Source organism: Protomyces lactucae-debilis (assembly GCF_002105105.1).
Source record: "Protomyces lactucae-debilis strain 12-1054 chromosome Unknown BCR37scaffold_12, whole genome shotgun sequence".
Lineage (NCBI taxonomy): Eukaryota > Fungi > Ascomycota > Taphrinomycetes > Taphrinales > Protomycetaceae > Protomyces > Protomyces lactucae-debilis.
In genome coordinates, this window is record NW_024468004.1 from 411105 (window position 1) to 437988 (window position 26884).

Genomic DNA, 26884 nt, shown 5'->3' on the forward strand with positions numbered 1-26884 from the left:
TGCAAAATTTCAATTTCGGAAAGAAGGTTAACTATGCAGATTCAAGCAAGTGTCAGCTACGTGGCCACAAAGTTGCTGTTCATGGCTCTGAAGCTTCCGCAGTGCAGCGAGAAGGATAAGTAATATAGAGTTGTGGGAGGACCATCTCTTCTGTGCATCAAATGAAGTTGGGGAGATTTCCAAATCTGCCGCCTTGTTCACCATAATTCATCCCTCGAGTGTTCTGCCTCTTCGATTGACCTTCTTGCGATCGCGATTGGGCATCGAGATTTGTGCATGTGTTGTTCTGAGACTGTTGTAAAAGTTCGCACTCAAGTGGGTCGGCTAACGGCCATGGACACTGGCAGTTTTCTCGCAACGGTCCAGGGGTAGCTCCGTCGGACATGAGGAAGCATTCCATGGCATATAGACTGGTGGACCATTGTGGTAATCCGTTTTCATCCGGTAAGATGTCTGTTCGACAGTTGAAACCGAATTGTGTATTCTGAAGGAACTGATTGACTTCTGCAGATGTTGTAGGCCCTTGGGGTTCATTCACAGCTGGTGTTCGATCTGTCAGCTGCGATTGGTCATGGCTATGGCCGCCAGAGCCTGATGCCTGAGTCGTACTGGTATCAACTTGACCTGCTATCAAAGGCTGTGTAGGACATGTTTGTGTATTGGCGACGATCGCACCAGCTGGAGCTTGTAAATCTTGCGAGATGCTTGTTGCAGCTGTTCGGGGGGTCTGAAAGCCCAGAATGCAGTGATCAGGCACATATCGATGCTCACGCTGAGTGCCACCGTACGGATTGCATGTGCATTTCATGCTCCAAATGAGGCAATCGCAGCGTGTACGCTCTTCGACAACCACAGGAGGCCTTATTGCCCATTGCTCTACCTCCATATCTGGCAACTGCTTTGTTGATAAGACCCTTGCGATGATTTCGGTTGGATAACAAGATTTGGGGCGTTGGCTGCTCAGTGGAATTTTTTGATCTGTCCAAAAGCTCTTGGTTGTCTTGGGCGAAAACTCGTAGATCTGATCAAAGTGCTTGAGAGAAGGCATCCTGATTTTCTTCCAAGTGATCACAATTTGGCATTGGCAGATGACTGAACAATGGTGAATCTGTCGCTGGGAATTCAGAGGTAAGAACTCAAAGCCAAAAAGGCTTTTGACTTCGGGATAGCTTTGCAAACAAGAAGCCTCGCGCATTAAACTGTCATTCTTGATTTTCTTCAGCAGTCTTGTCTCATATGCGGCCTTTTCCTCTCCACACTTCTCCGCACACTTATGATCTTGCTGATTGGTCAGCCAAAAATTTTCATGCGTACAAAGTATTGGTTTTGTAGTCATCCCCACAAGAGTGAAAGTAGCCTTGTAGCATGATCTATCTTCTCCTTTCGGGAGAATCCAGTAGTGCGTCCCAAGGATTGCTACAGATGAAATTTGTGCTGGACCAATAGTTGCTGAGGTACCTGCTTGCGCCCCTACCGGTAACGGATCGCTCGTGCTTGCAATCTCCTTATTGCGTGACCTCATATGCATGGGCTCAGCTGTCGAAGGCAGACAGATTGTCCATAAAAGAAGACTGAGTACCAGCGTGATTGCCATCGGCCAATAGAGAATGCGGTCTTTGTTCAGGAAGTACAGAGAATCATATGAGAAAGCAAGCGCTGAAGCGTGCAATTTAGATATCGTCGACTATCGATTATTGCTGTTCATATTTATGAATGTCGCCTGGCAAATACACAAGTTCCCCTGATTCGACTTTTGACGAATAAAGTCTTCCCCTGAATATGACACACAAATAAGCTCAGCTTATACTGCTTCGGCCAGTTGCTGCTACGACTGTAATTGCACTGTGTGCGTGAGTTTGACGCAGCTGTAGACTACTACGCAGCCGGCTGCAATTGTAGTGGACACTTCGACCAACAATAGTCTGACGAGAATTTGATTTTTATAATCACATTTGGGTTCAGAATTGCTACGTGATGTGACCTGTAGCTGTCACGCACCCCAAGTCCTGTAGCTTTCTTTCACAAAAGGAATTTAAAGCGTATAGGCTGAAGAGGCTGTCAAAGGCGGGGATGACCATGACCGTCACAGGATTTGGCACTTGCTCAGCCTCCAAGAAGTCCGTTTTCTTCGCCAGCTGCAGTCACAGCATTGCCATCATTTCAACGTACAATGAAATGCTCCAGTCTGTCTCAGAGCACGAGCCAGACTGTGTTAAATGGAAGAGCAGAACTGCGTGTTCGTTACACAGTCTAGACCTCATCTGCACACTTTGGCAGGAGCAGTCTCAACTGTGCATGTCTTCGCTGGCAATTGTAGCAATTCAAGCTTGATGATCACCGAGTCGGGCTGCTTACAGAACTGTCGAGTGCTCATTCAAAGCTGTGTAAGCGACTTGCCGGTAATCCAGCATATACCGCTGACCTGCTGTTCCTCTATCGCTGTTCCTGAGTTGAAGTACAAATTGCAAGTAGTCTGGGCCGATGACGACAATGAAATGTTTTGCCGTTGCTCTTTTCCTTTCTCAACAGCCGCAACAACAACCACCCCTCCATACGCCCATCTACCAAGGCCACCTTCTCTTCATGCCGTTCAATACCGCAAGTGTAAGTCGCACTCACGGCCTGCACATATCCGGACTGACCATTCCTCCAGGTCGCGGTCAACACGACACCCGCCTTCCTCAAGACATTCTTTCAGCACTTTGCAGATAAGCCCCCCACCAATGACCCACGGCACGAGCTTGCCTACCACGAAGCCATCGTTCTCGTTAAAAAGTTCCTCGAGTACGGCGCAAAACACACCGTAGAGCAGGTCCAGTCATTCACGGCCAACAAGATCCCCACGCCAGGATGGGTTTCCAAGCAGGAAGTCGTCATGGAGCAATCCTTCCTGGATGAAGCTGCTCAGCATTTGATTGAAAGACTCGGAGAACAAGGTCTCGCTGTTTTTGGCGGCAGCAAGTGGTGGCAGTACCGCATTGAAGCACTCACCTGCGAGTGGATTGAGATGAAGAAGGACCAGCAACGTCGTTTGGCAGATCCAACCAAGCCTCAGCGTGTCATCCTCTACATCCACGGTGGCGCATACTACTTTGGCTCAGTGGATGAACACCGCTATCAGATCCAGCGACATGCCCGCAAACTCGGTGGTCGTGCCTTCGCCGCCAATTACCGTCTGGCACCCCAATATCCGGCACCTTGTGGTATTCATGATAATCTGGCATGCTATCTCTACCTTCTCAAGCAATTCAAACCAGAGGAGATCATCCTGTCAGGAGACTCTGCAGGTGGCGGCATGTGCCTCTCTCTACTCACCGTCATTCGGGACCAGGGCCTCCCTCTCCCAGCAGGCTGTGTTCTCATCTCTCCGTGGGTCGACCTCAATCATTCTTTCCCGAGCATCATGGCGGACAGTTCTGGCGACTACATCCCGCCTTCTGGATTCCAGCACAAGCCGTCCATCGCCTGGCCACCGCCCACCACAGAAGACATTGCTGCTGCACGCAACATGACGCTCAGCGACCTTCAAAACGAAAACAACGACTCTGCCGCAACGAGTGACAATGAAGAAGAGGATGCCGAGGGAGACAATCACGAGGAAATCACTGTGAATGATCGACTCGGATACACGGTCCGTGAAGCCACCGAGGCAGACTATGCACTGCATAGCAGTAGACGTCTCGTGATGAAGGGCAACGACGGCAGTTTGCTGATTGATGGCAAATTTGTCAAGATTGTGGATCAGGTCCAATTGTATGCCACGAACGAGCAACTGACGCACCCGCTGGTCTCACCCGTCATCGCAGGATCTCTCGGTGGTCTGTGTCCGCTCTTTGTCATGTGTGGCGGAAGCGAGCTTTTACGTGATGAGATCATTTACGTTGCACACAAGGCTGCCAATCCTGCGTCCTACCCGCCCATGGATCTGTATCTGGATGCAGACCCGCGACAGCGCGAAATGCTCAACAAATATGGGCCTACGCAAGTACACCTTCAAGTGTATGATGATTGCTGTCACGTCACGCCGACAATTGCCATGTGCCGGCCTGCCAAGTACATGTACCGTGCTATTGCCAACTTTTCACTGTGGGCGCTTGCTCGCTTTGAAGGACCACAACAGACAGACATTGCGGATTTGCTCACACGCATGCATCTCGTCGAGCAAAACTTGACAGAGTCAGGTGCAGATCTCGATGATGCTTCTGACGAGGAAGAGACGGCGGTCAGGAAAGGCTCAACACGGCCCAAAGTCACCGTCACAGGCGTTGAGCCGGTCTATGTCGACCACATGATCCGAGAGCGTGTCAGCATCCACGGCGAGATTCGACAGATGGAACCTGTCAAGGACTTGTCTATGCTTCACTTGGACCCAAACGATATTGGTGTCATCAAGCCCGGTCCAGTCAAGAAGTTCATGGCGGCACGCGGAATGCATGATCGTCGATATGGCAAACGCAAGGCAAAATTGCAGAGACAGCGGGCGCGTGAGTATGCGCGTGCAGAACGTGAAGGCTTCGCTATTGGCAACTTTGAGGGAGATGTGCCACCACCTGCTGCATTGGCTGGTCGTGCATCTCTCAAGGATGCAGAGACTTTGCACAAGACGAGCAAGGGCGGTAAGACGGGAGTCATCAACACGCTGTTCTCGTTGGTCAGTGGGTCACGCGATAAGGACAAGGTCAGTGCCGAGGCCAAGGTGGATAGCCAGGCATCATAGCATAGAGGAGGAGCATCTCCCAGGTAAAATCAGCCATGTACACTATACTGTACAAGCAGTCCTGATGCTCTCTTGCTCATGACGTCGCAGGTCGCAGAAATTTGACGACGCACGACATCAACTCAACATCCTTCTCTTGACTTATCCCAGGCTCTGATTAGAGAGAGCCTGCTAAAAGATAGTATGTCTGCTAGAAGGGAGTCCTTTCTGCGGGAGGACGAGGTGCCAGCGTCGCCGCGCACAGGGTCAGAGCCAATGCAGTCGCGACCAAGCATGAGCACCATCCAGTCCCAAACACTGGAAGCCGCAGAGCCCCAGCGGACAGGGTCTCGGGGCAGTGACAGGCAGCAGCGCAACTCGAGAAACAACTCGCGCAGCCAAGTACCGACGCTCGGTATGGGTTATGGCAATGAGCATATGCGGCGCAATCGCTCAAACACCTCTCTTGATTCTGAAGCGCTTTTCAATGATCATCGACAGCATATCGGCTCATTGCCGCGTCCTTCGTTCCTTCTACCTTCTACCTCCCGTCGCAAGGGTAAGCGCACTGAGCACCGCGGCAGCCGGTCTGCCCGCAAGCAAAGCAATCTTGGCCTATATAGCAATAACGATGGTCGCGATGCGACGGATTCCTCTGACGACTCTTCAGACCACAATGAACGCTCGACTCTAATCAACAAGAACAATAGACAGAACAGGCGCACGTCGTCCTCTCAACACTCCTTCAGGCCTATGCCTGGTGGCTATATGCGTCGTGACTCTGACAATGTGTATGGCGCAACAGATGAGACTGAGCGTGGGCCAAACCCAAACTACCCGCCTTCCATTCCTTCTTCCTTTGGCTCCAGCCGAGCCAGTGCGGAGTTACTTGCCTCAGCGCCCGGTCGCATTCGCGGATCGATTAGTGGTCGTGATGAGAATGGCGATACCCTCAGCATGTCAATGGCTCAGCGCGTGCTCGAGTATGCACATCACAAAGGTGCTGCCGGAAGTGAACAGCTTCCGGATCAAGTCAACAACCTTGCAGATTTGCCGGATGCCATTTCGACATCCCCGCCCCAGCAGCGTCGTGGATCACGCGTTTCGAGAGAGGAACCTACTGATTCAGTCTTTTCAGAAGCGGAAGATGGCGATAAGCGAGGTCGGCTCATGTCTCGTGCTGAAGAGGACGTTTGCTTCCCCTTGAGCGACGACGGCGCTGTGCACGGCCATATTGACTTTGAAGAATTGACAGAGTGGGCGCGTGAGCAGGTCGAGCAAAAGGAAGACGGCGCAACGAACCTAGAGTGGCGTCATCGAAAACTCAGCGAACCTATGCTGGTCAATGGAAAGTACCGCAACCGCGGTGGTTGGACGTCGTACGATCGCAACGATGAAGATGCGCGGCCCTTCCGGTTCACGTTCTTTTCTGATGAGTTGCAATCGACTATCCACTCTCCAACCTTGTACGAGTTACCACAAGAAGATCAGTCCTTCCAAGATTTGTTCACAACTGGCAACACCTGGTGGCTTGACGTCAACTCGCCAACAGACTCGGAGATGAAGATTTTGAGTTCTGCTTTTGGCATTCATCCGCTGACGTGTGAAGACGTGTCGATGGAGGAGCAGCGTGAAAAGGTGGAGCTGTTTCGCAACTACTACCTTATTTCGTTCCGGTCCTTCCAGCAAGATCCCAATTCGGATGACTATCTCGAGCCCGTCAACATGTATATTGTCGTCTTTCGAGACGGCGTCCTCTCGTTTCACTTCACCCCGACACCACACCCTGCCAATGTGCGTCGGCGAATCCGCCAGCTGCGAGACTACATCACAGTCTCGTCTGACTGGATTTCATATGCGCTTATTGACGATATCGTCGATGCCTTTTCGCCACTCATTCATCGGATCGACTATGAGGTAGATTTGATTGATGACAATGTGCTTGGAATTGAAGAGGAAACGCACGAAAAGTCGAAAGGTTCCGACATCAGCGACTCTGAGCAAACCAACATGTTGCGTCGCATCGGTGCATGCCGAAAGAAGGTGATGGGCTTGTTGAGATTGCTTGGTTCGAAAGCAGACGTCGTCAAGGGCTTTGCGAAACGGTGCAATGAGCAATGGGATGTTGCGCCCAGGAGTGAAATTGGCCTTTACCTGGGTGATATCCAGGACCACATTGTAACGATGGTCCAGAATCTCAACCATTACGAGAAGATTCTCTCGCGCTCCCACTCCAACTACCTTGCTCAAATCAATATCAACATGACAAAGGTCAACAACGACACGAATGATGTCCTATCGCGGCTGACGGTCGTTGGTACGATGCTGCTTCCTTGTTCGCTAGTGACAGGTTTGTGGGGCATGAACGTGCCGGTACCAGGGCAAGAGAGCGAGGGAACTACCTGGTTCTTTGGCATTGTCGGATGCATGGCTCTTTTCTTTGTGCTCGTCTATGTACTTGGTCGACGCAGCGGTGTAGTATAGAAGTTGTTTGTCTGGTAGTCCTTCTTATCTACATGCATGATCATCTCAGAGCTCAGTAGTAGTGAATTGTCGAGCTTCGAGGTCAAGAGTAGGCCTTCTCATCTCCATCTGACGCTCAATGACCTCAATTTTATCGCGACGACGAACAAGCTCAAGCAGGCCAAACTCATCTCTTCAGCAGCAGAATCACAATGGGCCGCATTGGAGGCGCGCGTCCTCTCCCGCCAGCGCGTCAAGTGTACAAATACAAGTCGCAAGAACGCAAATTGACTGGCGTGATTGTGGCGATACCCTTCTTCCTTGTGACGAGCTATCTCCTCTACAAGCGCGTCTTTCTCGGCGAAGACCGCCGAGTCTTGGCGCGTAAACACTCACAAACATTAGCTGCACAGAAGGAGGCGGAAGCTGCACAAGTCGTGGATGGGCAGCAATGACGATGTCCATTGCATGTACGACAGAAGAACAGCACAACTGCGACAAGGCCTATAACTTGTCTATGTGATGCCTGCAACCTAAAATCTACTTTGAAATCTCCTTGTACAAGTCGTCGAGCGAGACACTCTTGGGCCGCTCGATAGGACTTCCCAAAGCGCGCGACCAGACGTAATCCGTCAGACAACCCAATGCACGCGAGACTCCAAAGACAACGGTGTAGAAGTTGAAGTCCGTGAGGCCGTAGTGGTGGAGGAGCACACCCGATGTGGCATCGACGTTCGGGTATGGGTTCTTGGTCTTGCCGTGTTTTGTGAGGACGGCAGGGGCAGTCTCGGAGAGGTGCTTGACGAGCAGGAAGGCCTTGTTCTTCATGACATCGTCCTTGGTAGTAGCCCAGTTTTGTAGAGTCTCGAAACGTGGGTCAAAGACACGCAAGACACCGTGGCCATAGCCTGGGATGACTTGACCATTATTGAGCTTGCTCCAGAGGTATTCTTCGATATTGGCCTTGGTAGGGTCGGTGGGCAAGCCCTTTTGCATTTGGAGGATGAAGCGAAGTGCTTCCTGTGCGGCAAGACCGTGCAGAGGTCCAGCCAGACCGAGCAATGCAGCCGAGTACGAGAGCATGGGGTCAGAGAGTGCAGAACCAACCAAATGCGAGGTGTGTGCTGAGACGTTGCCGCCCTCGTGGTCACCGTGAATGGCAATGTAGAGACGCAACAAGTCAATGAAGTCAGTGTTGTCCTTCTCCCAGCCGAGCATGACGGCCAAGTTTGTACAAAGATCAACCGTGTTGTCAAGCTTGATTGTTGTGTTGACACCGTGCACATTCTTGTAGATGGTGGCTGCAATAGTGGGCAACTTGGCAATGGTGTAGATGACATCGTCAAAGGCAGGCTCCCAGTAGTCAGACTTCTTGAGCGAACCTTGCGAATATGCCTTTTCGAATGCCGAGTCCTGGTTGAGGGACGCCACGGCAATGGACATTTGTGTCATTGGGTGCAGCGTCTTGGGCATGGCATCGAGGATCTTTTGTGTGTGTGCGGGCAAGTCACCTTGGTCGGCGAGATCCTTCGAGAGACCATGCACCTGTGCAGCAGTTGGGATCTGCTTGGTCAAGAGGAACCAGAGCATCGACTCTGGCAAGATCTCCGTGCCCGTCTTGCCCTTTGGCAGCTTCTCGAGGCAGTCCTTGATGGTCAAGCCATAGAAGCGAATACCGGAATTGGCATCGAGGACCGAGGCATCCCACTGCATGGCCTTGAGTCCACGCATACCACCAATGACATTGGCAATGGTCACCTCGCCAATCTTGGTGTCTCCCTTGGCCTTGACCTTTTTGAAGAGCTCCCTACGTTCGGGAATGGCCGCTGCCACGGCCTTTTTGAGCTCTGAGGATGAATGGCGGACACCGGCTGGTGCGAGCTTGAAGCTGCTCCTTGCGAGGAGACGGGAAGACATGATGGAGTGTATGCAGATGAGGAGGAAGAGGTGGATGAGCTTGCAACCCCACACGGCTGCTCGTTGAGGTTTGTGCGTGAGAAGACTTTGGATGCGGAGGATGCCGGACAAGTGGCCCGAAAGCCGTGAAAGCAGACAAGGCAGCTGGGAGGATGTGCCTCGGCCATGGAGCCCGACAAGGGAGCGAGAGGATCTGTAGTATTTGTATCGAGGTTTATAGAAACAGGCAGAGCATAATCCTCTAATCACTGTCTATGTGTAACACTAGCTTTTTATTGGGTGCAAGGAGCAAGGTTACTCCTTGTGCCAGAGATCGACAAACTTGTCAACAGGCATGTTGAGGAGTTCAGGACCCTTGCTATTGAGCACAGTCTCGATAATCTCCTTCTCGCGGCCCTGCGAGTAGTGTCCCTTGACGTGGTGCAGGAACTTCTTCTCAAGGAGTGGGATACCTTCCTCGCGTCTGCGCTTGTGGCCGACAGGGTAGTCAATGGCCACCTCATCGAGCTTCGTGCCATCATTGAGCTCAACAAGCAGGGCATTTCCAATGGAACGCTTCTCAGGGTCAAGGTACTCGGCAGAGTAGGTCTTGTCCTCAACACAGTACATCTTCTCACGAAGAGCATCGACGCGTGGGTCAGAGGCAACATCGTCCAAGTAGTCCTCAGCAACGAGACGACCGTGAATCATACCAATAGCAGCAATGTACTGAATGCAGTGGTCGCGGTCAGCGTAGTTGTGGAGTTCACCCTTTTTGTCGATAATACGAATAGCAGCCTCCTGTGTGCGAATACGCACAGACTTGACATCGTCGATCGACTTGCCCATCTCCTTGAGCTTGTTGTGGAGGATGATACCTGCCTCAGCGGCAGTCTGCGCATGGAACTCGGCAGGGAAGGAGATCTTGAAGAGCACATTCTCCATGACGTACGAGCCAAACTCGCGCTGGAACTTGAAAGGCTTGCCCTTGAAGAGGACGTCGTAGAAGCCCCAGATGGGAGCAGTCAAAGCAGAGGGGAGTCCCTTCTCACCCTTCTTGACAATAAGAGAAAGGTAGACGGCGCGCGAGGTGGCGTCACCGGCAGCCCAAGACTTGCGAGACATGGTGTTGGGTGTGTGCCTGTAGGTACGCAAGGACTGGCCATCAATGAAGGCCTGCGAGACGGCATCACGGGTCTGCGACTCGTTGAGACCGAGCATCTTGGAGACAACAGCCGTGGAAGCCACCTTGACAAGGAGAACGTGGTCAAGACCGACACGGTTGAAGGAGTTCTCGAGGGCGAGGACACCTTGAATCTCGTGTGCCTTGATCATGCCCTCGAGGATGTCCTTGACGGTCAATTTTTGGCCACGACGAGCGAGCCAGTCTGCCACCATGAGAATACCACCGAGATTGTCTGAAGGGTGTCCCCACTCAGCAGCGAGCCACTGTCTGTTAGCACTTATTATCATCACAGCAGTGGGAGCGTACAGTGTCGTTAAAGTCGAGCCATCGAATCATGGTACCAAAGTTACGGGCAGCCTCAACAGGGTCGAGCTCGTAGGGGGTACCTGGGACTTTTGCACCGTTGGTGACGCTGGTTCCCTCGGTCAAGGGGCCGAGCATCTTGGTGCATTCCTTGTGGTGAAGAGCCTCGAGACCACAACCAATGGTGTCGATCAAGCAGTACCTGGCGGTAGAGAAGGCCAAGTCAGAGTCAATCTTGGTGTTGTGCACGTAACTGGCAATCTTCTTGATGACTTCGTCGTACTCGGGGACTTTGTTGCTGGGAGGTTCATGTGCGGAGGCCATGGTGCGGACACGGAGGGTGTTGAGTGAGACTTGTGAAAATGCAGATGCTGGCTTGAATGCTGCGACTGGCTTTGCGAGGAGAGTCCTTCTTGCCTGTGCCAACATGGTGTGTGAGGGAGAAGTGCTGCTGGTTGTCGGTTGCTTTTGTGCTGGAGAGAGCGGAGACCCGAGAAGCAAACCAGCAATGGGGCCTTTCTTCTTCAGTCAGTCAGAAGGAAATGAGGCCTCAATCAATAGAATTATGCCGTCGTACTGACCGAGTATTTCTCAGCTATTTTCCAAGAATGATAGTATTTGTGACTTGCAATTTCCCCGGGTTTCGGAGACCGAGGCCGAAGCCGCCGAACAACAGCAGAAGACAGGCAAGCAGCTAAGAGGCTAAGAGGTACAGCCTACGTCCATAACATACGCGTACGTAGAGGGCTACCTATGGTGTTTGCATCCTTGCTTAGTGACCTCAATGTCCGAACTCCTGGACTTGCTGCTTCGTTGTTGGCCCGGAATACAGCCTCAAGCAGGATCAAGTACATCCAGGTCAGCAGCAGTCTCGGCAATGATGCTTCTTCTTCCTGCTTACAACTTTCAGTCTCTTTCTGCTGGTGAACGGAGACGGACGATGCTTTGCTATCGCCCCTGAACAATGGTGAAGTGTCATCTGAATCAGTGCCACTGCAGCAGCTACAAGGTAGCGTCCTGTCGCCAGCTCAAGTCGAGGTCCAAGTGCGCTTGCGGCGCATTCTACATCTCACGAGAGGCCAGAAGAGCATCTCTACTGCTTGTATCGGTCTCGTCCTTACCCTCATAGTGACTAGAAAGGCAAATTAGTCAGCCGCTGCTTCCAGAATTTCTATTTGGCCACAAAACGCGCGGCCGTATTCAACCACAAACCACTCAAGCTAAAGCTCATTCTCACTTAACCGCTTGATCATGGTTGATGTTCTCGTCTCTCACAAAGGAATCTTGCATCATTTCAGCTTGAACGAAAGTAATGCACGAGTCGAGGCGCTCAAGGAGGCGATAGAAGAAAAGCTCTCACTAGAACATGCCATTCAAAAGCTCATCTTCAAAGGACGCACCCTCTCCAATGATGCACCTGTACCTTCACAGGAACAAGGAAAGATGATGCTACTGGTATCATCGCAAGCAGCGGTCGCCGAGATGAATCAATCGGCACGCGCAGCTGCAGAGAAGATAGCTGCTCGCCAGAATAGACAAGCTGGCAAGATCAATAAGACTGCTGCAAGCAGTACCGACACGGCGTTTCGATTCCATCGTATCACGTGTCTCACTCATCTACCGAACCACGAACGTTCGCTGGCGTACTTGCACAGGCTTGCTGAGGATCGCTGTATTTGCAAACTTATGCAGCAAGAGAAGTACACTGTTGGTCTATTGACAGAGATGGACCCAAGACTGCACACATCTCATGATAGCAAGACTCTTGGGCTGAACAAGAATGCCGGCCAAGAGATACTGTTGCGTCTACGTACGGACACGCTCGATGGCTGGCGAGACTACAAAGGTGTGAGAGCGACGCTGCTGCACGAATTGACGCACAATGTTCATAGCGAGCACGACAAGCACTTCTTTGCCTTGCTTGGAAAGCATTCAAAGGATGTTCAGCGATGGGAGGCAGGTCATACACTTCAACCAGGAGAGGTCTTTGTGCCTACGGAAAGTCTGGTGTCGAGTTGTGGAACACAGTCGGAAACACACCAGCTTGGCTCAACATCACCCGAGGAGCCTGCGACGGATGCAAGAGAAGCTAGAGCGCGTGCAGCAGAATTTAGAGCCAATCAAGCTCAACGGGATTAATAGTAGCCTAATGTATAATGAAACAATATGAAGAACAACATTACCTAGCCGCGCCAGTGTTTCTTGGTCAGTGGTGAACTTAGTCGTGGCTTGAACTTGGAGCTGTTGCGTCGAGCAAGCTGCAGACCACGTTGCTCCAGCTCTGTGAGGGATTGCTGCAGTGCAAGGGCATTCTTGGCTGGCGCAGAACGAGGTGGCAATGGCGGCCCAGTCTTTGTTGGGGAGGAGGAGGGTGTGGGTGTTGCCTTCATCACGGGATCTGCACTGATTGTTAGAAGTGCTGGATCAATGCAAGGACCCGGTGAGGCAATTTCATCTTCGTCGCCGCCATCATCGAACTGCACAGGCTGTAGATACTCCTCCATGATCAAATCCTCAATTTGCATAGACGGCGTTTCTGGTGTCGCACGCTTGGGCGATGGTGTCTTGAGCACGGCTTTTGTGGGCGATGAGACTGGCGTCTTCTTTTGTGGCGGTCGCTGCTGGTGCTGCTTGGCTGGCGACACCTTCATCTTCTTTGCAAGCAAATCAAGCTCTTCATCCACATCAATCTCATGACCAGCCGTGCCAACCGTCAAACGTTGCAAAGTACGGCACTGAACTGCCCAGGATAAGGCGCAGCATTCGATGTGAATACCCAATTGTCGTGCTCGCTGAACTTTTCTCAGCGTGCGTGCTGAACCATTGAAGAAGACGACATGCGTCACCTCGATGCGACGAGCAAGGCTGGCTTGCGTCTTTGCGGGAGTCTGAGTGTCTGGATTCCAATTCCATCGAGTGAAAATACGGCAGCCGAGTTTCTCGAGTGCATGTCCAAACTCTTGTGCTGCTTTCGTGTCTGCCAATACGCCTGTCGGCTGCACGTCAATGAACAGGACCATATCTTTTGCTTCTTTCTTGATAATAGGAGCAACGGGAAGAGCTTCGCCTGCATCATCAAAGGATATATGTTTGGGCGAGCGAGAGTAGGCCTGAATCTCTTCATCGACGACGGAGGATTGGAGTCGTTGCTGCTCCTGATGAAGCGTCAATTCAGAGAAAGAGTGACTCAAGCCAAGTGACGGCTGCCAATCGTCTACAAGATCCATGTCGGTTGGAGGTGAATGCAGAGCCGGCTCTTGCTCAATGACATGGGGCGTTTCCGTCGTTCGGCGTGAGGGCGGAACGCGAGGCGTCAGCTGCTGGATGGCCAACTCATCGTCAACATCGTCATCGTCATCATCATCTTCTGCGTCCAAGATTGAAGCAGATGGTTGGCGTACTGCTTGCTTGGCCGGCCGGTGCATCAGTCTTGCAGGGGTAATATGCGATTGCGGGGCAGTTCGACTTGATCGCGATGAGATAGCAGCAGCAGGCTTGATCATTGATTGAGTGCTCTGACGGTTCGTGGTGATTGGCGCCTGGAGAGGTAGAGATAGCTCATCAATCGCTTCTGCATCCTCCTCTGCAAAGGCGCGCTCCGTATTGCTTTTGGCAAGCGTCTTCTTTGGTGTGTTGTGTAGGAACCGTGTCGGCGGCTTTTTGAGTGGCGATGCAGCAGCTGGCAAGACTGTCTTCTGAGGTGAACTTGTCACGACAGCAGCGGGAGGCTTGGTAGGACTTGCCACTTTTGAATGTTGCGGTAGTCTCTGAGCTGGCTGCTTGAGAGGTGATGCACCTGTGCCTGCGTTATAGCCAGACAAAGACGGTCCATGCTGGACAGAGGCTTTGTAGTCATTGCTCACCTGACGGACAGGCGATCCCAATGCTCCCTTCCTTGCTGGCGATGGTGCCACTCTCGGCGCAGGTGGACCAAGCAGAAACGCCTGAGACTCGCTCAAGACATTTCTGCGTGACGCAGGAGGTGGCGACGCGTTGGACTTGGTGACCGGACGATGCGGAATGACAACAGCTATGCGCCGTCTCGCAGGACTAGAAGAGAGGCCCAAGGCTGACCTAGTTGGGCGCTCTCGAGTTTTGTTGATTTTCGCATCTGACACTGCCGCGGCTTGTTCAGGGCTTGTATTGCCGCTTGCTTCACCTAGTGGCTGTCGTTGACTTTCTGGCTTGACTGAGAGTGCTAGGACCTGCTGCTGAGAGCGAGACCGCGATGCCCTCGTCTCGCGCATTGGGTGCTGTTGCGTGTTGATTGTCTCGTTGCTCAATTTCTGTGTTTTGGTCGGCAGCACAGGGAACAAGTCAATTTAGTCAAATAGTTACTGTTTGATAGTATCTACTGTATCAGGTTGAGCATTCGTACAGAGCCAGAGACGTACACTACGAGAACTGGTTCTCCGTCGAATCTCCACCCATCGCCTTGGCTCCACTGTTGCCAGCCTGTACAATGCTCAGCAAGTCATCCACCAGCTCGGCACCGGACCACTTCTGGTGCTTGAGCATATCAGCACCCGATGCCTTCTCTACCTTCTGAATCAAGTTGGTGTAAGCAAGCATACCATCCGTCTTGTATGCTGTAGCAAGCTGGTGTGCAATGAGACCAGCCGAATGCAAACCCGCCAGAGACACAAGCTGCAGGACGAAGCCTTCCTTGGCCATGTCCCAAATGAAGGACTTGAGCTTCTCATCCGTAAAGCCTTGTGCAGACCAGTTGAACGAAGGCGACAAATTGTAAACAAGCATCTTGTCTGGGTGCACTGCCTTGATGCGCTGCGCAAACTCACGCGCATATGCCAAATCAGGCGTCTTGGTCTCGAGCCACAGCATATCCGCATACGGTGCAAACTCAATCGCACGTTTCACGGCAGCATCAATGCCGCCTGCGAAATTGTAGAATCCCTCACGCGTTCGAGCAATATCGCAGTTCCAACTGATTTCCTTGCTGAAATGCTCGCGAATGTATTGCCGCGCCTCGTAGTTGCTCAGCCCAGTGAGTGCCTTGACCGTACTGTCAATTTGATCCTTGGTGATACCCTCTGCAGCCAGTTGTTCTGCGGCCGCTTTGCTGAAGGTCACAAGCTTGTTTTTGGTTGTCCACTCCTTCTCTGCTGCGTCAATAACGGCTGCGCCAGAGCGTGATCGTTCAGCAGCGGCAATGTGTTCAGCAAGGGGCATGACATTGGTGTCTGTCACACCAAGAATGAACTCCTGGTCGCGTCCATCAACAGAAGAGGAGATGAGTTTACTCGACTCTGAGTCTGTTCGTGCAATCAAGACTGTCTCTGTACCCATCAAGTCGAATTGCAGCCGTGCAGCAATCAAGCGAGCCACTTCCTCACCCGTTGGTACGACAATCTTGCCGCCCTGGTGACCACACTTCTTGCCGCCATGCAACTGATCCTCAATGTGAATACCAGACACGCCCGCCTCAACAAACAACTTGGCCTGCTTCATGACAGTCGACAAGCCACCATGCCCTGTATCAGCGTCCGCAATGACGGGCCGCAGGTAATCCACAAACTCCGACTTACCGCCCGTCTTGCAGTGCTCGGCCCATGTCTTTTTATCATGCAGCAGTTGTGCCCGTGTAATACGGTCGACGCAGTTGGGAACAGTCTCATAGGGGTAGTCAGCGAGATCTGGACCGACATCGTTGGTGGGTGTTAGGGTAGAAGAGGCCGCCCAGCCCGAGACATAGCAGACTTCCAAATGCCGCGCGTATTGTGTCATTTGAATTGGGTCAATGGCTCCCAGCGTATGGCAGGGTGTCCCTTGCTTCTGGTGCTCTCGAAGCAAGCCATACAACTTTTTGGCTTGGGTATTGGCAAAGGAGACATTGAGCGAGGGTACAGACGGTGAATTGCGGGCGGCAAAGACTTGTTCTGCGTTGTAGGGCCTGTAGATGCTGTTGAAACGAGGCGAGGCCATCCATGACTCGAGCTCATTGAGCTTGTCCTTGTACTGGCTAGAGATCATTCTGCGGAACGGAAGCAAGGTGCCTGTCCGTTGAGCCTGCCTGCTCTGTCGAATGAGACTCTGCATCTGTCTGCAGCTCGAGAGTATAGAATCTGCTGTAGATGTCGAGTGGATCGATGCAGCAGTTGGCGCCTCGATGTCGCGGATTGCGGAGAGAGAGAAAGTGTCGGGCACAGGATCCGATGGACCGACTATGGCCCTCTACGGCAGTCTATAGAGACAGCTTACAGCGCTAGTCTAAGCATCGTAGTCGAGCACCTCCTTCGAGACGTACTTGCCCTCCTTGTCCAGCTTATACACAATGGGAACACCTGTAGCTAGCTCACGAGAGACAATCTCCTCTCCAGACAAGCCCTCGAGCTCCATGATGAGCGCACGCAGCGAGTTGCCGTGTGCTGCAATGAGAACCTTCTCGCCCTTGATCAGACGCGGCTTGATCTCCTGTTCCCAGTACGGCAGGACACGCTCAGCCGTCATCTTGAGGGATTCACCACCGGGTGGGGGTACATCGAAGGAGCGACGCCAGATGTGCACCTGATCCTCTCCCCACTTGTCGCGGGCATCATTCTTGTTGAGTCCCGAGAGATCTCCATAGTCACGCTCGTTGAGCTTCTGCGACCGGATGGTCTCCAAATCTGGCTGGTCAATACCTTTGAGAATGATGTCGCAGGTCTTTTGTGCACGTTGCAAGTCAGAAGTGAAGGCAATGTCAAAGTGCGTGAGTCCTTTCTTCTTCAAGCGCACAGCACCGGCTTCCGCCTCTTCCACACCGAGCTCAGTGAGAGCTGGGTCCTTCCATCCAGTGAAGAGGTTGAGCTTGTTCCACTCGGACTGTCCGTGGCCTGTGTGTTAGTGGCTGTTCTAGCGATAGTAATGAAGCATACGGGTAAGCACAAGAAGTCTGCTCTCGTCTGCGTCCACCATAGCTGTAGGATGGGTAGATGGGAAGATGGATGCCCTCTTGCTCTTGATTGCTGTTGGGAGCACGTGCCTGATTGTGCCATCTGAAGAAAGTGGTGAGAAGCAGAGAGAGATACAGTTAGTACACAGTAAATAGACAGTAGTTATACAGTAGTGATGCAGTAGTTATACAGGCATCGTCTCCATGCACCCCCAGCTGCTTTCTTCGCCATAGTCAAGGGCCAGCCGTTCTCGCTCCACCCTCCTCGTCAAGTCCCGTCGCCAGGTCCGCATTATACAATCATCGCCAATCGTCAACAGTGCCTGGCCATCATGCGACCACGACACGGACGTGCATTCTGCTGCATGCGCATTCTTCAGCATCCTGTACCCAGCAGTTCGTTGCTGAGGCCTTGCCGTGTCAGTGTTAACGACCACAGGGGGCGTGCGAGATGCTTGGTCAAAGTCGGAGAGTGTCCGTGCCAGTGTCGATGTTCGCTCCTGCATCTTGTCTCCATAGACGTCCACCACAGCCTCTTCGCTGTAGCGCGTATCAATAATCACAGGTGACCCAGAGGTATTGCCACACGCCAGGAATCCATCGTTCGAGACATCAATCTTGCAGTAAAACGACTCAACACGCATCTCTGGAATTTGCCATGTCTGTTGTGGTCCAGCATCCGGGTGAGCTGTTGAATAGGCATGAATCTTGCTATCCCTACTCATTGCATAGACTGTGTGCTTGTCATCTGATAAGGCCATGGATGCAACGCCATAGCTCCTCGCTGGCCTGTTGAGGGACCGAACAGCAGCAGTCTTGCCCACCAGTGACTTTATCATAGCACGCTGTCGTGCTTGACTAGACAAGGCAGCGGTAGGCCATGTTGGAAACATGCGTGGATCCCATGTCAGCAGGTTCGAGCCACTTGCAGCAGAAGTCATCAAGTTGCCTGACGGAAGCAATGCGAGCGCTGTAATACTCACGGCTGGAATTTGTGCACGTCTGCTTGATTTAGCATGCTTGACGGATTCCGTGTGGCCGTGAGCGGCATCCATGGCTTGAGCGGGTGCATGGATTGCAAGACCACTTGCATTGGGCATTCTATCTCGCAAGTCCCAGATGCAGACGCGACCATCGCGCCCACCAGAGACGAGGCGATTGCCATTGTTGTAGGCCGGGTCAAATTGAACCTGCTTGACGGTGGAGGTATGGCCTTGCAAAGTCGTCAGGACAGTTTGGGTCTGTACATCCAGAATATGAATGGTCTGGTCCCCTGAAGCTGTTGCAAGCAGCTTGTCGTCTTGCGACCACGCCAAGTCAAAGATGGCATTGTTGTGCATGGGCAAGCTGAACAGAGGCACAGATTCAAGCGCACAGTGTGCACTCATGCCATTTTTACAATGTGCCGGACTCGCACTGTGGTCAAAGATGCGCACAACACCAGGCTCATCGGCCGTTGCGGCGAGTGTGCAAGTATTGGCAGTGGCAACTGCAAAGGGGATATGCAGACTGTCTTCGTGAAGGATTTCCTTGACATCTGAGGGACGGCAATACAAAGCAAGACTGTCGAGCGATAGATCTGCATAGGCTGCTGAGTAGGGAATACGGCCATGAAGGGAGCGTTCGAGGGCGCGTCTATTGAAGGGGGCGCGACGTGGACATTGCAGCGACTGCTGGATCTGTCTTGGCCGTCGCTTGTGTTTGGAATCGGAGGAACCTGCGAGTTGATTGACTGAGGTGTCTGTGATATCCTGGAAGGGCCTCTTGCTGCCTGGCATTGGATGGATGCTGGTAGATGTGGGTGGTGGCAGCTGGTCGCGTCAGTTTTTGGTTGTCGCGTCTGAAGAGAAATTCGCGACGAAAAGAAGCCTCAGCAGAGATGCACAAGAGAGTCTGACGGTGGGCTCTGCTGGGGACTAGATGGGAGGGAGGCCGGGTCAAGAGAGCCGTGTAGAGAGGCTGTAGCAGTGTTGACATAGATCCAAGAAAGAGTATATACCCTACGCAGTATCAAGCATCTTCCCCCGTCGCCGAAAACAAAAACAAAATCCAGCGACAGCGACGAGACAGCCTACAAGACAGCACCCGCATAGTCACGCCATGCTCACATCCTGCGCATCCTTGTCCTCCATCCATGCCGCATCACCAGAAACATACAACCCTCTTCTCACACCAGGAACATGCACTCCTTCAGCAAGTCGTCCGCCAGTGTCTACGTAAACACACCGACAACCCAGGCTCGCTCCCATCTCAACCGCCTCAACTCGGCGAAGCACTCGCGGCCCTCCAAGTGGTCCAGCAGGAACTGCACATCCAAGAAGAGTCAGACCTCGGGCGACACCTGTGGACACTGGTCTGCAAACTTGCTCGACTTCCCGGAGAATCATGGCCAGAGAAGCTGTCCTTTGCTGCACAGGCAGGCGCAGTGGGAGATCCTCATGACGATGCAGACGATGAGGATGAGGATGAGGGCAACGAAGCAGGCATCATTGCAGGGTATCGGTCAGAATCAGCGTCGCAACAGCCTGAGTTGCGTCGCGCAAAGTATGGGCAACGACAGAGTCAGCACCGAAGCGGTTATGCTACAGCAAGTGAGGTAGGGCCATCGTCTGTGATTCCCTCAAGGCGCATGAATGCACGCGCAGGCAACAAGTCTGTGCTGTCGCAACGCCTTGCTTTCGAAGAAGCAGAGGAAGCCAAGCGCAGAGACCTGCAGCGTATTCAAAAGCGTCGACAACCTTCAGCGACTCGAGCACCTTCTCAAGTTCGTTCACTTTCGCCGCCACGCATGGCACAGCCGCAACCCTTCAAAGAACCACAAGTGACGACTGCGAAACAAGCGGAACTCACGCGTATCTACCTCGATGTGGAAAGCTACAGACTCGGTAGACTGCTCGAGGCAGTCTTGGATCACTGGCGCAGTCGCTTTCGAGAGCATGCGTACAAGAAGCAAGAGATACGCAGACTACAGCACAAACAATACGAACAGGCAGTGCGTATTGATCACACTTCGGTTGTGCAACTTGCCTTCAACCTCTGGTATGATAGGACTGTGCGGTCGCTTGAGACGAGTCGCATCCAAGGGCGAAGAGCTGATTATGCATTTCTGGACAAGCACCTGTACCGATGGTCACTCAAGGTTCAGCAAGTCAAACGACAACGCTGGCTCGATCAAATTGCTGCTGCGCAAGAAAACCAACAAGCTGCATTTGCTGCTCAACGAGATGCACGCTGCCTGCATGACTTTGCCTTGCGTTGGCGTACAAAGCTTGCAAGACATCAAATTGCTTCAAAGCAGGCAGTTCGTGTCTATCAACGCACCACACGCAAAAGGTCACTCAAAATATGGTTCTGCAGCGCTTGCGAGCAAAGTCTCATTGCTGTCCACAAAGATTCGCTAGCGCGACAATGCCTACAAGCTTGGCGTGTCAAGAAGCAAGTGCGTGAGATCAGTCTAGCTCGTGTCGATGCCTCACGTGACGATATGCTTCTCGCGCGCTTCTTTGAGTGTTGGGCTGGTAAGATGATTGCTCACGATGAAGATGGCCAAGTGGCCGATGAAATGGTGGCATCACGCTTCCTCTCACATTGGAGACGCTCTCTTGCCTTGCATGAGATGGCAAAACCGATTGTTCGAAGAACAAATGAGAGACTCGCCACGCAGGCTTTGATCAGATGGCAATCCGCACGAGCTGAACGCAAGGCTGTGGCAAAAGTTGGGCAATTCGCAAAACTCAGTTTCATTTATCAAGCTTGGCGCCGCGAGACTATATGTACGCGGTTCACTAGAGATGCCAATTTTGCACTTGCACAGCGATTCTTTGCTGCGTGGCAACGCGAAGCAGTCTTGCGACAGCTACAAGCAGAACAAGATGTTGACCTTGCATCACGTGCACTCTTCGCCTGGACAGACAAGCTTCGTGATGCAAGCGGTGCAAGTGGTTCTCTAGCGCAAGCCGAGTTCTTGCTTCGACAAAGGCAAGCGACACGGTTGCGCAGGACTGCGCTGGACAGCTGGTTGATTCGCTTGGCAGATCATCGATCCCTCGAAACTGTTGCCGACGCAGAGTATAATGCCCGTACCGCAACGTGGGCGACCGAGCAACTCTCAATGCGCTTCAGTAAGATTTCCGCTATGCGAGCAGAAGCAAAAGCACTCGACAGCGTTCGGCTGGGCAGCACATTCCTCAAACGTTGGCAAATCAGTACACGGCGCAAGAAGGAACAAGACGAGAACACCCTCGTTGCCAGGTACCAGCATGCACGGGAAAGCAATTACCTGATTCGTGGACTTCAGCACTGGCGAACCAAAGCGCAAGTGGCTTTGACATTGCGAGCACAGGGTGAAGTCTTTGTACGGCAATCAAAACTCAAGGCAAAACAGGATGTAATGACCCTCTGGCATCAAACAGCGACTCGGAGAGGTGCTCAGTTCTCCGAGGCAGGTGAATTGGATGCAGATGGTCTACTGGGTCGTTTAGTGGCGGCACTCGAACGGAAAGTCTCCCACTATCGCGAGAATTGCGCAGACGCTGATGCCCTCTTCCAAGAGAGGGAGAATATCCTCTATGAGCGCATGTGGACACGCTGGCAAGATCGGTACTCGGTCTTGGTTGAAAACCAGAAGAAGGCAGATGCGCGTGCAGAACGCCTTCGAAAGGCTCATGAGCGTGGCACACGGCATCGACTTCAGCGTGTTCTTGTCAATTGGTTGGGTAAGATGCGGCATCAGCGTGGCATGCTCGTGGCCAACGAAAGTGGGGCTCGACTGCACAGTAGTGGCAGCTGGAGCGGCAGTGCACATAGCAGCATTCTCGAACGCAGGGAGAGGTCCAGGGCAATGGAGGATGGCAAATGGCGTTCGTAATCAAAAATTTTGGCTAGGCGGCTTTCTATGTATCTTTTCTTTGTCGTCACAAGCTTGGTCGGCAGGTTATGGATCGCATGAGGGCAACTCTTAGCTCCGGCATCCGTGGTGAGCTCACTCATCTGCAATCGGGCCTGTACAACGATGAACAAGATTGGTCAATACTGTACACCAAAGAAAGAGAATCATTCGATTGCTAGTACTAGTACATCAGGATTCAGGACATTTTGTATCTCGTTCCTATATGCATTGATGAGAACAGCGTCGGCTCAAGCATCGTCGTCATCGTCATCGTCGTCGTCGTCGTCATCATGATTCTCCTTAGTCGCTTTCTGCAAATCCACATCAGCACACCCAACATAAAGCACAGCCTTGAATAGACCCATGGCATATCCGGTCGTCATCAGAGTCATCGCGTACAGCACCTTCAGAAAGAAGCTACAACCTTCCTGTTTCTTGAGGTGCTTAGCTTTGAAAGAGATTTTCAAGTCGCTACCCGCTTTTTCGTCACCGTCATAGATGTATGCTTGAACAAAGTTGGGCAAGTGCATTCCAGGAAGCTTGTCCAAACAAGGACCAGACACCCCAGTCCCTTTAAGGCCACAAGTACTTGAGTTACAAGCCTGGGTTTCCTTCCACCCGCAGCCAGATATTTTCCCAGTTTCTTGGCACTGCGATATGGGATTCCGCTCTGGACAATACCAGGGGTGGCCTGCTGCAGGGACAGAACCGTAATCTGGATTGTTGTTGAAGCATGCGGTATACACCTCATAAGAATTGTGTGCGCTTGCCTCGTACAAAACCTGAATAAGCGCATTCAACAATAATCCCCGGACTTTTTCTTCTGAGACGAGCTCCTTTTTGTGATGATAATCCTTCAAAGCGCCCCACGCTCCATGGATTCTGATTTTGACCTCAAGCTCATGTGGAGTTGTTGTTTCATGGCATCCTTGAGCTATTATTAGCGGCGACAAAGCGAGTGAGCTCAAGACTTACTCCACACCTTCATTCTTTTGGAGATTGCAGCAGTGAACGGAATGAATTTTGAGACCGCCCAATCATGTATTTCAGTATTGAGGTCCCAACCCCCGACGTCGACCGTCACATCACTTACAGCCACTTTGATATTGAACCTGGGCATTTCGTCCGCTGTCAAGTTGGCTTTGAGCTTAATGAAGGTGTGTCCGTTGAGGGTGATGGAATCTTCATTGGAATATTCCGAAGTGGAAAGTGCTGGTTTATTTCTGCTTTCGGCCGTGATGGGTCCCATTGGTATCGCGTTGTCGTCTAAGGGGACGGCCAAAGGGCCCTTGAAATCTGTCATGGCTGCCAAAAGTAGTATCGTCCTTGTCAGCATTGAAGATGTCTCTGGAAGCATGATCGACAATTCGGACGGAGCCCTCTTATACTTCCAGTGATCACCTGAGCACCTCCAACAACCTGCTCGCATGAACGAACAAACACACTGACCTCTCCGGAATAGCACGCTATTCGTATACACATACGGTCGTATTTCACCATACATCTGCATGGAATGCTCATGTGATCTGGCAAAATGCTCCCTTGTCTCTGGCTCGATTCGGTTACCCCTGAGATTTTCGGAGTGCTCGAACCAGATGCTACCAGAAGGAAAAATCTTTGCTCCACTTGCCAGGACGATTTGTTGACCAGAGCTGTAGATGATTCGATGTCAGGTGGTATGAATTCTGGCACACTTCAGTAGAGAGCTGATGCGTGCTGATGTTCCGTGATTGCGTGATTAGAGATGACCCCTGAATGCTTGTTGACTTCGCATTGCCTGCAGCAGCTGGAGGCAAAGGCTTGAAACCCGGGGGGAATGTGACCTGTACGAATTGCAATATCTGCAAAGTTAGTGCAGACACATTGTCAAAGACACGACCATGAATGGTCAAGATGCAGGCGTCAAATGATTACAATGCATGAGCTCTTATGCACAAGTAGCGAACTAAAGGCATTTCTGTCAGTAGCTTTACTTGAATAGTCATTTGACTGCTTGCAAAGCTTGCACACTCAATCATGCATTGGTTTCTCATGATTCGGCCATCGAGTCGAACTTTGTCGTCCGTCGGAGAGCATTCTGAGGAGACGAAGCACGTCATGATGGTCGCACCCATGCCCGGAAAGAAGTCAAGAGAAACGTAGAACACTCTTTCTCGAATTGAACACGACGTGCTGGCCAGTATTTGAGACGAGAATTTGTTCGTGAAGTGATTAGCGATGATAGGTTTGCCGTCATGTCTCTGCATCCGTAGCGAAGTTAGAACCAGCAAGCCACAAGCACTTGGTCGGCATGGCCTTGCTCCGGCCGATGTATTTGAGCAGACTGAAGGTCATGCCAGTCCACCTTGCCATGCGCATCCATCTGATGCAGAGGTGCCCACTGCAGTGCTTTCGGAGCAGAAATCGGTCTGATCATGAGCAGCTACTTGACCAAGACCGTTTTTCGTTTTTGCACAGTTCAGACACACGAGATAGCTGCCACTCTCATCAGAGGTCAATGCCTTCAGAACCAGAACTATGTTCCGCACCATCCACTTGCGCGTCATTAATTCTGAGTAGAGCGTCTCTGTGGCCAGCGAGGTCGCCCCATGCACTACCGATGTAATGATTGACTTCAGATTCGATAACATGAGTATCGATTACGTAGTATCTTGCATCTGGCCGTCAGTCAGGCTCGTTATTGTGGAAACTAGCTGCAAATACTTACACTCGTGCAATCTGACGATTTGTGGTACATGTTTGCACAATGAACATACAATGATTCGGAATTGACGTGGTAGCTGCGCATGACCAAAGACATCTTCTTCATCACTGTCGCATCTGTGCGACATTGTGTTGTGAACTTGTGATGTTGTCAGCAAATCAATGCCGCCTAAGAAGCTCGTTTTTTCATTCAGGCTTGATCCGTCCTAATAGATCAGGACTTTCAAGGCATCCAAGAAAGTAACTGGTATGTGGTCGCTACTCGAGCTGCAAGAACCCATTCTGCGAGCGATCTCAAAGCTGTCATAACAAATTTGTTGCATTTCGGAATGTGCGCATGCCGTCAGGGGTAGTTCTATCGCTTCCATGCCTGAGGGATGATCGGCTGCCTTGAAGACAAAGAAGCTAGAGTCTAACCAGCCTAAGGAGGACCGTCTCACAAGGTCTGAATAGATCGATTCTATCTACCAACGATTACTGTGGGTTTGCTTGCTTGAACTGCGCCTGATCTTGCATGGTACAAGTGATGTAGAGCATTGACTTGATAAAACTGTCTGGCATCGGAATGAAGTTGAGCGAAACGTAGACCATACGCAGCCAGATTGAACATGGCTGTTCTTTGTGTATGATCTTGGAGTTGACGGTGAAGGTCAGTTCGTTAGCTGTTGGGCTGCCTCTGTTGTAAATGACAACCGTCAGCTCCGACGGTAGCAGCCTGCCAGCCAGCTCTCTGTGACAAGGGGCAGCAACATCTCGACAAGTCTGTGGACATGGCTTCGTGTCTTTCCAGCCGCAACCAGTCGGAGTAGACGAGCACTCTGCTACGCTATTGTCGGAACAAAAGTACGGGTAAATGGTCGAGGGGTTGCTGCCGTACACTCCATTATCAGAACAATCCGTGTATACTGGATAATTCGATGGACCACTGACGGTTTCCAGTACTGCGACGATCGCGTGCACGAGTAGCCGGCGGACAGTCGCTTCTCTAACGAGCTCTTTCTCTCCATACTGGTCGTACAGAATACCCCAATGGCCCTTGATTTCGAAAGAGACCTCCAGATCTGAGTCATAGGTCAGATGACAACCATGTGCTAGAGTAAGCTGATGGACAAAAGCAGGCATTTTTGCAGCGTACCTTGCGTGTGGAAAGATCCTTTACAGCTGCCTGTAAAGTTCTCCAGTCTGGCCATCGTATAGTCGTAGATTCTTTCTTGTAGGTCACACGCGCCGACATCTGTACGATAGTCGCTGACGCCGGCTAAAATGTGGTAGAGCGGTGGCGGTAAAGCGTGCACTAGCTGTCCATCGCTCAAGTTATGACTCTGCGTTCCAAGAGAAGACAAATTAGCTGGCTGGAGGTTCGAGACACTTGTAGACGAGTCCGTCTGGCTTGGAGCTGGTGGCTGCTGCACAGGACCGGCAGGAAATAGATCTTCCAGATTGGTTGGCAAAGACCAGGTGCAGGTCCATACAAGACATAGAAGGGCAAGTGTTCGGAGAGATAAGTTCATGTGACCTTGCTGAACAGAGCTCGATAGGAGCGACAGCTGTGGCAGCAGACTTTACGCAAATTTGAGGACGCTGGAGGGATGAAGCTCATCTCAGAGAGACAGGACAATCCAGAGGGCGAGAGGTGGACCAAATGTCGTAAGATGTTGCCTTGTGCTTGCACTGGCGTTGCTGATTGGAAGACGCTGTCGTGGTCAGGAGAAAGTGCAGCCATGTAAACAAGGTACCCTACATGATCTACCATTTCCACATGATGTCGTAGAATGCGAGCGGAGCTCTAATGAGCAAACTGAGCTTCTTGCAACAATGTGCATATGTGTAAGGCCGCAGGGTGAGATGCGACCTCAC

At 51.8% G+C, this 26884-nt stretch overlaps 13 protein-coding genes across 13 annotated transcripts; 4 read left to right on the forward strand and 9 right to left on the reverse strand.

Moving 5' to 3' along the window:
• Positions 1-25: 25 nt before the first annotated feature.
• On the reverse strand, positions 26-1224 carry BCR37DRAFT_380886 (uncharacterized protein). The gene has a single exon (XM_040869575.1). It carries the CDS (start codon positions 1193-1195, stop codon positions 158-160), a length of 1038 nt encoding a protein of 345 aa, XP_040724644.1. The 5' UTR covers positions 1196-1224; the 3' UTR covers positions 26-157.
• A 1429-nt stretch (positions 1225-2653) lies between these two features.
• BCR37DRAFT_348671 (Alpha/Beta hydrolase protein) lies at positions 2654-4717 on the forward strand (the record flags this gene model as incomplete). The annotated part of the gene is made up of 2 exons (XM_040867864.1): positions 2654-3607; positions 3692-4717. Coding segments are annotated over 2 exons (1980 nt in total), but the record flags the coding sequence as incomplete, so codon positions are not given.
• A 1149-nt stretch (positions 4718-5866) lies between these two features.
• Positions 5867-7180, forward strand: BCR37DRAFT_348581 (uncharacterized protein; the record flags this gene model as incomplete). Its single annotated transcript, XM_040867858.1, has 1 exon — positions 5867-7180. One exon carries the CDS (start codon positions 5867-5869, stop codon positions 7178-7180), a length of 1314 nt encoding a protein of 437 aa, XP_040724646.1.
• A 476-nt stretch (positions 7181-7656) lies between these two features.
• Positions 7657-9225, reverse strand: BCR37DRAFT_62191 (2-methylcitrate synthase). Its single transcript, XM_040872395.1, has one exon. It carries the CDS (start codon positions 9074-9076, stop codon positions 7700-7702), a length of 1377 nt encoding a protein of 458 aa, XP_040724647.1. The 5' UTR covers positions 9077-9225; the 3' UTR covers positions 7657-7699.
• A 145-nt stretch (positions 9226-9370) lies between these two features.
• On the reverse strand, positions 9371-10868 carry BCR37DRAFT_403013 (2-methylcitrate dehydratase; the record flags this gene model as incomplete). Its single annotated transcript, XM_040871959.1, has 2 exons — positions 9371-10504; positions 10548-10868. 2 exons carry the CDS (start codon positions 10866-10868, stop codon positions 9371-9373), a joined length of 1455 nt encoding a protein of 484 aa, XP_040724648.1.
• Positions 10869-11987: 1119 nt separating this feature from the next.
• On the forward strand, positions 11988-12683 carry BCR37DRAFT_348736 (WLM domain-containing protein; the record flags this gene model as incomplete). The annotated part of the gene is made up of 1 exon (XM_040867867.1): positions 11988-12683. The coding sequence occupies one exon, from the start codon at positions 11988-11990 to the stop codon at positions 12681-12683; it is 696 nt and encodes a 231-aa protein (XP_040724649.1).
• Positions 12684-12762: 79 nt separating this feature from the next.
• Positions 12763-14791, reverse strand: BCR37DRAFT_414210 (uncharacterized protein; the record flags this gene model as incomplete). Its single annotated transcript, XM_040872261.1, has 2 exons — positions 12763-12785; positions 12811-14791. 2 exons carry the CDS (start codon positions 14789-14791, stop codon positions 12763-12765), a joined length of 2004 nt encoding a protein of 667 aa, XP_040724650.1.
• Positions 14792-14835: 44 nt separating this feature from the next.
• On the reverse strand, positions 14836-16535 carry BCR37DRAFT_404775 (isocitrate lyase; the record flags this gene model as incomplete). Its single annotated transcript, XM_040872065.1, has 1 exon — positions 14836-16535. The coding sequence occupies one exon, from the start codon at positions 16533-16535 to the stop codon at positions 14940-14942; it is 1596 nt and encodes a 531-aa protein (XP_040724651.1). The 3' UTR covers positions 14836-14939.
• A 237-nt stretch (positions 16536-16772) lies between these two features.
• On the reverse strand, positions 16773-17459 carry BCR37DRAFT_403015 (histidine phosphatase superfamily; the record flags this gene model as incomplete). The annotated part of the gene is made up of 2 exons (XM_040871960.1): positions 16773-17377; positions 17420-17459. The coding sequence occupies 2 exons, from the start codon at positions 17457-17459 to the stop codon at positions 16773-16775; spliced, it is 645 nt and encodes a 214-aa protein (XP_040724652.1).
• A 112-nt stretch (positions 17460-17571) lies between these two features.
• On the reverse strand, positions 17572-19416 carry BCR37DRAFT_380895 (WD40-repeat-containing domain protein). Its single transcript, XM_040869576.1, has one exon. It carries the CDS (start codon positions 19212-19214, stop codon positions 17622-17624), a length of 1593 nt encoding a protein of 530 aa, XP_040724653.1. The 5' UTR covers positions 19215-19416; the 3' UTR covers positions 17572-17621.
• Positions 19417-19481: 65 nt separating this feature from the next.
• BCR37DRAFT_62231 (Sfi1 spindle body protein-domain-containing protein) lies at positions 19482-22545 on the forward strand. The gene has a single exon (XM_040872396.1). It carries the CDS (start codon positions 19571-19573, stop codon positions 22301-22303), a length of 2733 nt encoding a protein of 910 aa, XP_040724654.1. The 5' UTR covers positions 19482-19570; the 3' UTR covers positions 22304-22545.
• Positions 22438-24034, reverse strand: BCR37DRAFT_62352 (uncharacterized protein). The gene is made up of 2 exons (XM_040872397.1): positions 23300-24034; positions 22438-23258 (listed from the first exon to the last, which is right to left on the reverse strand). The coding sequence occupies exons 1-2, from the start codon at positions 23832-23834 to the stop codon at positions 22573-22575; spliced, it is 1221 nt and encodes a 406-aa protein (XP_040724655.1). The 5' UTR covers positions 23835-24034; the 3' UTR covers positions 22438-22572.
• Positions 24035-25501: 1467 nt separating this feature from the next.
• On the reverse strand, positions 25502-26538 carry BCR37DRAFT_388026 (uncharacterized protein; the record flags this gene model as incomplete). The annotated part of the gene is made up of 2 exons (XM_040870583.1): positions 25502-26088; positions 26163-26538. The coding sequence occupies 2 exons, from the start codon at positions 26536-26538 to the stop codon at positions 25502-25504; spliced, it is 963 nt and encodes a 320-aa protein (XP_040724656.1).
• Between the last annotated feature and the right edge of the window lie 346 nt (positions 26539-26884).